Below are 10,979 nucleotides of genomic sequence, written 5' to 3' on the forward strand. Positions count from 1 at the left end.
GTAGTTGACAAGCGGTCCTGTTTACCTGAAGACACAAGTCTTTGCTGTCAGTGCTTGTCACAAGAGATTTCCATGCGTATGGCAATTACAGTGTTTGCTGGCTGCTGTCAGTGGGTCCTTTGGGCTTCTGTATCACTGTATAATTTCTTTCCACATAGTAATTCTATCACTCTTAAAACGGAAGAAGAGGGAAACGATAAAGGACAACAACATCCACAGATAAATCCGTTTAAAATGCATTTTGAATCTGGGATGGTCACCAGTTTGTCTAGGGAGAAATTGCATTTGCTGCATGTAAGTTCAGAAATAAATCCAAAGTTCAATGTAGACAAGTAATATCAATTCTCCACTTTCATGTTTTTGGATCAGACTTTATAAATACTTAATTGTAAAGAAAAACAAAGGTCATGTAGTGCCCCTGGTGGACAGTCAGTGTGACTGGTGGTCCACCACAGAGGGCCAATGCTGCCATCTACAGGCAAAGTAAGTTCCTTTTTAATTTGCCATTTTAACAGTGTTTAAATGTGGCCGCCAGTGGCGGTCCTAGCCTGTTTGGCGTTGGTGCCCTGGGCGAACACACCCTCTGGCGCCCCCAGACACACAAAACATATTAAGGACTGTACATTAACATAAAAATGTTGTACACAGACACACATATGAAGAGAGAGAGAGTATGCATAGTATGCAAACGGATACCAAACAGCCATCATAATTCATCATACAATGAGAACAGGACAAATCAACAATTGACAATGACTAATTAATACTAAAATCTGTAACATATTGTATTGTTTGGAGTTTAGTCTGTTACTGTTGCTAGTTTTACCATTTCTTCTTGGAGCAACTGGAACCCACATAATTTCCTTAGGGATTAATAAAGTATTCTAAATCTGATTGTTTCAGGATGACCTGCCATTATCCAATCACACATCTGCTTACCTGTATCTTGCTCATTTCTCCTCCTCTTCTTTTCTCTTTTTTCTAAACTGAGGACCTGATGGCTTTGAACTTTTCTTGTCCATCTTCCATTGGTTTTAATTTTGCACTCCAGTATGAACACCCATCTCTCAACCCGAGGATCGCCACAACATAAGCTAACAGACCTACACCTTAGTTCACAGATTCACTTTGTCTAGGGTGCATTTCTGAGATTTCACACAACCCAGGATTCAAATCATGAATACATAATGGGCTTGGATTTACAACATTATAAATGAAATGTGCTCTATTTGGAAGCAGCCCCCCCCCCCCCCCCCCCCCCCCCCCACGGGTTGTGTGTGAGACTTTAAATCATCAAACTGTAAATTTTCAATTGTTATCAATCCCTTTACCCCTGGTCCTAAAGTATATATTTATTTTCTTACTCTTCTTATATATATTGTTTGTTTACTTGCACTGCTGTAACTGGAGCCTCGTCGTCTCGTCTCTCTATATACTGGACTGTAGCGGAGATGACAATAAAGTTTACTTTGACTTCGGCAGCAAGCAGGCGCACCGAGGGCTCTCCCGCTCACCTTTCGCATATACAATTTCGAAAAAAACATCGGTGCAAATTATAAGTCTGTATCATAATGTCTGGTGTTTTCGTGTTTGTTGTTTTGTTTTTATTTTGTTTTATTTTGCGAGTTGGCTATTAGATGCTGCTCCAGCCGGTCAGAGAATCCTCCGCCGCAAGCAGCAGGCCACCTCGCAAACGAAGGGCGCCCTTACTCCCCGCAAATGGGCGATAGAAAACCGATCGGTGCCTGTACCATTCCCAATATGCGCTGGCTGACGTCGGGCAGCATGAGTACCAGCATTTTTTTTTTTGCCGAGGCCCGTGATGCCGCCCCCCACCACGATGCCACCCCGGGCAACCGCCCATGTCGCCCGTATCTAAAACCGCTACTGGTGGCCGCAGTACCATTTGCTGTGTGTAATGTATTGGAAACGATTTAAAATCACATTTTAATGATTGAGTACAACGTCTTGATTAAATGGGGCAAATATGAGAAAACAGTCAAACAGGAAACAAATAGAGTTTTTGCAAAGCAACCTCCTTCAGTAAAGCACAAAATAATAATATGAAAAACTATTTGCAATCAGTGGAAGGAAAATCATAGAACAAAGTTAACAGCCTGCATTTATATAGTAAAGTTTGGTGCAATTCGGTCTTTCACTTCAGCCGAAGTGTAAAGTATCACCATGCTATAACCAGTATATATAGTATATATTTCCAGTGGAAGCACAATTTGTTACAAGCCATAAAATGGATATGTGTTTGCTTGCTCATCATGATACCTGACAGTGAAGCTTCCTAACGGCTCTTGTTTCCTTCTTTAAAAAAAATAAATAAAAATACATTGAATTTGGAGTGAGTGTGAGGGTTGCTAATCCATGCCATTCACCAGCAACTGTACCTGGAATTATTTCAAACAAAATACGTTTAACCCCATATTCCACTTCTTGGGCTTGTGGGGGTATCCTGCTCCTGCTTATGTGGCCTGATCAGCAGGCCATATAAGCTTGTGTGTGACTCATGTAACAAAAAAAAGAAAAAGAAAAGAATCTTACAGCTAAAACATGCACATGACAAAATAACCCAATACAATAAGTGCAGACTGTAATCTGTGAAGGATAAATGAAGGTAATTGGTACGTGTTGGAGCTTTTTATTTCATGCTAAAACCATCAGCGCCTCTCTGTGGTCAACCTGCCAAACAGCAAGAGGCTGATTCTCTAGCAAATGGTACATTTGCATCTTACAAATGGGCACACCCTAAACTGACATTCAATACAAAACAGTGACTTTTCTAGACAAACTGAAGATCACAACACAGAACACATGTCAGATATCTGACGGTTTTTGTTTTTCTAAAAGTAAAATAAACATTACAACTCATTTAAACCTGTAATGTAAATCTGATGTTTTTTGGTGGAAAATAAGCATGTCAACAAGAAGCACCAAGGACATCAAAGAGGGCCCTCCAAATATATTTCCACCTGAAGGCTTGTAATAATGCTCTTTCTTACTGTAACAGTTATACACCATTCAGTACTGCAGCTTCCTTTGATTTTACAGTGCAATCACTGATTAACTGCATAGAATCATTAATGAGGTTTTAGTTAGATTTTACAGAGTAGCATCATCTAATATAAAGTTGCAAAGTGACACTGGATCTTTGGTTTAAGTCAAAAAAGAAAAGATGAAGCAACTTCCTAAATAGTTCATCATTCTAACAGTACATTAGTATAATAATACGTTCATTTAAATACTTCAAAGGTGGTTATAACCTTTTTGACCTCGTTTGTAAAACTTGCTACAAAAACATATTAATATCCAGCTCATAGAATGGAGCTACTACGTCTTGAAAACTACTTTCATTTGAAGAGTAAAAACACATACGAAACACGTGTAAAAGACTACAAATGATTAGCATGTCCTTTAATAGAGGAAGGCAAAATTCCAGCTTCCCATATATGTTAAGAGCTATTTGTTTGCATAGTGTAAGAAAGAGTTGCTTTTTAAGAATCAACCCTGTCAATAGAGATTGTTAAGATCTTCACAGCCTGGTTGTTCAGCCTTTGGCATTGCTGTGACTTCATGTCCTTGACCTTCTGTCTTGAAAATTCTACATCTGGTTTTCATTGTATTGCGGGCTGGAGTACTGCTCCTGCATTGCTCCAGTTGCAGCACCCATGGCAGCCTGCTGGGCTGCTGCTTGGACATGAGGGTTCTTCCAGGCTCCAGTGGTCCATTCCTCCTGAGCTTTAGTCATGCTAGCCCCACTGCCCCGGTAGAAATTATGGATCTGCATTCAAAGTGGAATAACAAGTCATTATCAAGAAGCAATTATAGACTAAAGTAGGTTTAATTACTTAAGTTGATGCAGACATAGATTAGATACTTTATTTCCTAATCCTTAATTCTGTAGACCTAAACCATTTGTATAGTGCTGTAGATACTTAAAAGGATTCTCATTTTAGTGGTAAACCCAACAGTGCTGCTCTGTAGGAATGAATAAAATTAATCAAATTTCTGGGATGAACATGGCCTTGAAGCTACAGATAAATAATTTTTGAAAAATTCAATTTAATAGAATTAGCCTTTATAAGAAATACCTATCTACTTTCCTCCCTTGAAGTAATGCACCAGTAAAAGTCTTACCCTGGTGAGTGCAATGAAGGACAGACAGGCCACAGCAGTGAACATGATTGTAGGGACCAGCATGATCAGTGCGATCAAAATATTATAGCTGAAGAAGGAGATAGTAGCCAACCAACCACTGAAAAAGATAGAAAGGACCATTATGGCAATTTTAAAAAAAGAGGATTTAATTTTAGAATCTTAACGCTACAGGAATCTGCTATTGGACTGACTCATATTACCACTGAACATCAGGCTGTCAAATGGCAATGATTTTGCAGACTTTAAATACTTTAGTATAAAGTTTAAAGGTTTTATAGCTTATGCATGAGGGTATGGAATTGCACATGGTGACATTTATAAACTTTATGGAGGCTGTCATAATATTAATTTGTGATCATCAGCCTGAGTAAGGTGACATTTTAAGGATTGCTTTAACAGCCTCTCAAAATCTAATAACAGGACTATCATAAAAGTTATACGAGGGCCATATCTGATGGTCCATCACTGTCATGTTAATGAAAGCAACAAGGTCTTCAAAAATACATCTCAACTAACCTGAACTTAAACTATTTATGCACCTAAAACACACTTGTTGGGATTAACTGTTTGTTTTTTTTGTGCTTGTTTTTTGACATATTAAACAATGTTCAATTTTAATGTTCAGATTTATTTGCACAGCAATTGATCAAACATGCACGTATGCTGGTAAAAATGTCTGCCAAACTGTCTGTGGCATTTGTGTAATACCATTTATTGTTTTAGAATTAAGTTAAAATTGTTTTAGTGTCAGAACAGTTAACTATACAAAATATATTTTTAATTTTCATAACAAATATCTGAATAGATTAATAAACACAAAAATATGCCTTTCCAAATTTGAACATTGTAAGTCAAATGTAAACAAATTAGACATACAGTATATGACATATATAAGTAGTAGTATATAAGTATATAGTTTGCTTCTGTGACTCTGAAGAGGATAACGCTCCAGAAACAATATATTGTTTGACCGACATTGTCATAGTCCTTCAGTCCTCCTGGTACTTCTGTCAGTCTTTCTTGCTCTCCACCTTAGTGCACTCTCTCTCTCTCTCTCTCTCTGTTTGTTTGTGTGTGTGTGTGTGTAGTAACAACACCTTACCTTTCAGAGGTGTGATCCTCTTAGTCCCCGCCCTCCAGCCTGACACCTGTAGTAATCAACTCACCTACTACTCATCGGGTGATCAGTCAGCTCCCTTCAAATACTGAGAAAATTCCTTCAGTAGTGGTAGATACTCACTCCTGTTCTCTAAGTTTATCAGCTGGATTCTTGTGTGTTTCTCTTCTTTCAAGGACTCTTCTCTGTTTTCCTCAAAGAGGATTTTTGCGTGTGAGTGTGAACTGTTTTGCTATCGAGTCTAAAGACAGTGAAATCTATCTGACCATCGGCTTGTATACTGTACATAGGATCTGTGGAGGTTCCACAGAAAGACACTGTAACACATCACTGTAAATCATGGGTGTCCAACTCCAGGCCTCGAGGGCCAGTGTCCTGCAGGTTGTAGATGTGTCCTTGATCCAACACAGCTGATTTAAATGGCTAAATTACCTCCTCAGCATGTCTTGAAAGTCTCCAGAAGCCTGGTAATAAACTAATCATTTGATTCAGGTGTGTTGACCTGGGTTGGTCACCCCAGTCTGCATTTGGGTCCCGTCTGCTCTTGGAGTATGACGAGCATGTTTGGGCTTGTAACCTTCGTTAGGGTTACCATCAAGCCAACAAACCAAAACATGTTAATCAAAAAATAAAGTTACTAATTTATATTAGAAGCGTTGCCGGAGCTTTATTCTCTTCAGACTTTATACTCTTCTCTGCACCTTGAAGTTGAAGTAAGTGAAGTTGTGCCTGAAACTTCTGCCCAGTCTTACCATACTCCCCATCCTGGGATGCCTATGCTTTGGATGATACTAATCCCAACTTGAGCCATGAACACAAAGAAGAAGATCATGAAGTTGAAAGAGCTGTCACTCCTGTGAAGAATACGAAAAAAAAGACTATTAAGCAGTTACATCTGTGAAGCTAAATTTAGTGCTATATACTGTATGTCTACATGTTGCATCATCTACTGTTTTAAACAAAGACAGTTTCCCCTACTAGACATCAATATCTCTCTTGGCAGCCCAGTCAGCAACTACATGCTGCTGCCATGTAGTGTGTCAGCTCATGAGACAATATAATCATGTCAGCAGAGCATATGAAAATTGCACTACCCTTCAGCGAAAGGTTAGAGAATGTTCTGAGTGTCCTTCTGTCCCTGAAGGGACATTTATCCCTGTTGCTACTCAGCACTTTACAAAAATGGAGGACAAATTAGCTTAAAGACAAAACAAGAGCAGACCACTATTTTAGATGTGTATTCTGCTTAGTTAGCATTTAATCTATGTAAGACTCAGAGTGAGTTTGTTTTATGTTTGTTTTCTGTCATATTTAACAATGTCCAATTTTCATGTTCATAAATGAAAGAGTATATATACATTTTTTCATCTTATAAACAATTTATGAAAGGTTCATGTACTGCAAATGCTAACTGTTTCCATAGAATATCCACGACTGGAAAATTTGTTTCTTTCCCTGTGAATCGTGACATGGATGGATCATGGGCTGCCTTGTCACAACCCCAGAGGGGTTCAATTTCATGTCATATTCCTGTTTATATGAAAAGACATCTGTACCTCTCATTTAAAGCTCCATCTCAAAGACCTCTCTTAATTTTGGGCTAAAAACAACAACAACCATGAACTATTTTTGTGTGAAACTATAACACATAATATTTAAAAAGTCTTAATACTACTGTATATGACATCTAAAACATAACACAACAACTTCATTCCAACTAACATTGTTAAAAACTGTGCTTGGTATTATTGTATTACTTCGTGTTTGACTTACTTGAAGGCCTTGTAGATGGGCCTGAACCAGCAGACATACGAGCAAGGAGTGAACATGAGGACCCAGATGATGGCCATGCCAAAGTTTGTCACACCACCTCCACCAAACATCCAAGCAAAGCAGCCAAAAAGATTCACAACAAGTGTGGCACTGTTAACTGTAAGAACACAACAACAACAAAAAAAAAAATCAAGCATTGATGCAAAAGAAAAAGCCCTAAAAAACACCTGTCTGATACATAAACATGCATAACTATGGACCAGTTTGGAAAAGTAAAGAGGAGACAGCCACAAATAACTTTTTAGCTGAAGTCATTTTCTATTACCAACACTTGGCTCCATTTCAGCCTCTGCATTCACATTCCAGCTTTGGTTTTTAAACTAAACAAGAACTCTACGTCAGTTTCAAATGTTGGTCTTTGGGGAAATTTTGAAGAACTTTACAAGAAAAAGAGAAAAAAAGTGAAGCACTGCACAGGTGGCTCATGACAGCTATTTGGAAAACACTTTCCCCAATGCACAGCACAGCAAAATTCCTGTTAGCTTAGAAGGATTTTCACAAATTAAATGAAGAAAAAGCACTCGAGCACAAAAATAACAAGCCGTGTGTGCATCATGGCAGAAGGCAAAAATCTGAGCAGATTGGGACTTTCAATACCTGCTTATGTTTTATCTTTATCTTTTTTTTTTAAGTTGCACACAAAAAAAAATTCAGAGCAATTATAAATTCTTCAGCGTGACAGATGCATATTTCCTGCTATAACAATTTTTTTTTTAAAAATAGCATGTAAAAGGTAAATATTTAAAGAATGTACTGTTTGTGAATCATTTAAAACATGTATTTCTTTCTGCAATACACAAAAAATCATATCAAATGCTGAAACTAAGTAATTGGTTTTGTTTTTGTAATACTGATTTTAGAACTTGTTTTAAATTTATTGCGTCACATTTCAAGACAGAGTCATGTTTACAACTGTGTTCCATCACCTCTTCTTTTAGCAGCAATCTCTTTAATGAGTTAGAGAGGCAGCGGAGACCAACCCTTGTAGCTTTCATAGCTACATGTTTTCACTATCTTGCCTGATGTCAGATTTCAGCTCCTCAAAAATGTGTGGTCTCCTTTATTGTATTTTATGTTTCACAATGCACCAATTTCTTTCAGTGGGTGACAGATCTGAACTGCAGGCCTTCCCATACTGATTCTCAACCTCGTCCCTTTACTGCCCCTTTACTGTTTTCCATTGAAAATGTCACAGTTAAACTATGCTTTTTAACCGTTTATATTCACAGTCTTTACTGGTGAATCCCTCCCTATCTTTACTTAAAACACTTACTGATTCTCATCTTACCCCTATCACAATATGGCCCTTTTGCCAAATCCCCAACTAACAAAATTCACTTCTGAACTTGCCCCATTTGACCAAAACTGTTTGCAAGCATTAACAATCTTGTTTCACCTTTAATACTTTTTACTGCGTATTGGTGTATTGCCCTGCTCCTTATAGCAATTCTGACACTGACTCCTGTGTCAATGATACATCAATTTTGAGCTCTTTCGCACCCTTCCTCCTGCCCTCAGTTCTCTTGCATGAATTCAGTACAGCAATGTCGCAAACACCACTGTACTGCATGTTTATAGTGCAGTAAACTTTGATGAAACTGCTCCTGGCAAAGATTGTTCAACACAATTTTACTGTTACTGCTCTGCTCAAACCAAGGCCATCTGGTCAGTGCTGTGACTCATTAACAAATAAACCAGTCAGGACATTACAGCCACAGCCCATAAAAAATCTTCTTGGACCTAAAGGACCCCTGTAAACCACTGCCCTTCTGTTTCATAGTTGTTATCATCAGCTGATCACAGAGGATAAGACACTTTATGGGGCCTTCAGGAAAATGATTTTTTTCTGTTTTTCTGTTATAGCCAAGGTAGAAAAAAACAGTTTCTCTCCTGAAACATAAGCTCCGAAGTTTGTATAGGAGTTGCATTTTCATGACAGCTTTGCATCATGACAATCAAACAAAATAACATATAACTTCAGTTTTATCCACTTACGCATCCACAGATGGTACATTTTCTTGCACATACTGCGATGCTGTTCAGGGATCTCCTCAAAGTCTTGGTAGAAACACGGCTTGAGAGGAATGAATCCAGGCAGCGGGGGGAAATTTGGCTCTGCAACAAACAGTTCAATACCAGTTATAACACTAAATACATCCGGGTGAGTACTGTTTTAATTTTGAGTTAATTTAGTCACAGTTTATTTACTGACCGGCCATTGGGAAATACTGTAAAGCTTGCTGTTTCGAGTAATCCCTCTTTCAGACTCTTCAGCCTGTGAAGTTAGAAAACATTTCACATTAATATAGTGTGTATAGCACTTTGCATGTGTTTCAACTGCATGTCACTGGCAACGGAGGAAGTACAGTGAAGGAATGGATTCTACATCGCTGCCACATAAACACAAGAGGAAGGAGAATGTTACAAATTCAACGTCTCCGTCGACATTCTGCCGGGGGATTTAATGTGTGTGCTCTCCCAGTCATGTCCCAGTGGTGCTGATAACACTTTAACGACTCAGTCCTTCCGGTTTCACAGAAACATAGATCAGGCAATCTGCCCCCAAACCCAGTGACGATCAACAAGCAAGCCGCATTTCATCGAATGAAATGTTTCAACACACATTCCCTGCACATGTATTTGAACTGCAGAGCCAGGAATTACGGATTCGGCAGGAAACATAATCTGCTTACCTCCTCCAGAGAGCAGCCGCTCCTCTCTTTAACGTGCTCTACAACCGAAGCTTCACCTTCGCCTTAAACAGATGAAATCCAATCGGACGGAATCTACAGGTAAACTGTTAAACTATTTCAAGACTTTTTGCTCTGTACGACTACAGGAATCGATCCGAACTATGCTGTCTGTCGACCAATCACCGTGCTTCAATCTGCTGTCACTTTGATTCAGACCAATGGCCTGATTACTCTAATCCTTGACGTTGTATTGTTGACCCAATCATTGTTTGGCTCTCTGTCCATGGTGCTGAACACGCTGCTAAAACAAAAGTGGCGTCCTCAGTATTTACAGTTGTCCTAAAGCAACTTGCAGACATTAATTGTGAACTGGAAACGTCTAATCGGGTCACACCTCTAATCACATCAGCAGTGGCAATGTTTGAAAAAAATATATATAATTGTACGCTGTTTAAGAAAAGAAAAAAAGACAAGTAGGAATTCCTTCATAATGTAGAAATCAAGCTTTACCAAACTCCGCGTGATGTAACACCACCATTCGGGACACTTTTCTTTCTAAACCTAAGCGTGAAGCTTGAGATAGTTATTCGCCTAAACACTAAAATGATTTCAGATCTCCAGCTGGGGGTGCTGTTTCACTGCCGGAACCGACACTGGAGGAAAGCGATCTCTTCTATCTTTGGCTTCCAGGATACCTTTAAACTCTTTCCCAAGTAAAAGTACAGATAATTTCTCTATTTCTATATTTTGTTAGAAAAATGAGAAATAGGTACAGTGGTCTAACTTGGGTCTAAAGAAAAAGTGCAAACATACATACATACATTATATAAGGCAAGAACAAAGTGTGTATAATTGTAACGGCTTGATCGCCAATATTTGGTATGGTCACCTTTCTTCTTTAACACAGTTACAGTCAGATTTTCAGTTCATTACTTGAGCAATTTGGTAAGCCCCATTCTTTTCTCCTTATTCTTCGAGAATGGCTTGTTGACAGCCACCTTCCACTGAAATCATTTTTGATGAGGCTTCGATGGATCAACTGAAGATAATCCATCTGTTCTCTCAGATCCTGTGTCAGGTCACATTTTAAAAATGATGAGAAAATATAAATAAATGAGGGGTGGCTCATGACCTTTGCATAGTAATGCATGTTAAAGTAAAAGCACTTA

General features: G+C 38.6%; 1 protein-coding gene across 1 annotated transcript; it reads right to left on the minus strand.

Annotated features, from left to right (window-relative positions):
- Positions 1-2,645: 2,645 nt before the first annotated feature.
- scamp5b (secretory carrier membrane protein 5b) lies at positions 2,646-9,938 on the minus strand. The gene is made up of 7 exons (XM_006779821.2): positions 9,811-9,938; positions 9,330-9,392; positions 9,113-9,232; positions 7,058-7,214; positions 6,037-6,138; positions 4,147-4,264; positions 2,646-3,790 (listed from the first exon to the last, which is right to left on the minus strand). Exons 2-7 carry the CDS (start codon positions 9,334-9,336, stop codon positions 3,611-3,613), a joined length of 684 nt encoding a protein of 227 aa, XP_006779884.1. The 5' UTR covers positions 9,337-9,392; positions 9,811-9,938; the 3' UTR covers positions 2,646-3,610.
- Between the last annotated feature and the right edge of the window lie 1,041 nt (positions 9,939-10,979).

The sequence above is a fragment of the Neolamprologus brichardi genome, chromosome 1 (genome assembly GCF_056152115.1).
Source record: "Neolamprologus brichardi isolate AB-2024 chromosome 1, ASM5615211v1, whole genome shotgun sequence".
Taxonomy (NCBI): domain Eukaryota; kingdom Metazoa; phylum Chordata; class Actinopteri; order Cichliformes; family Cichlidae; genus Neolamprologus; species Neolamprologus brichardi.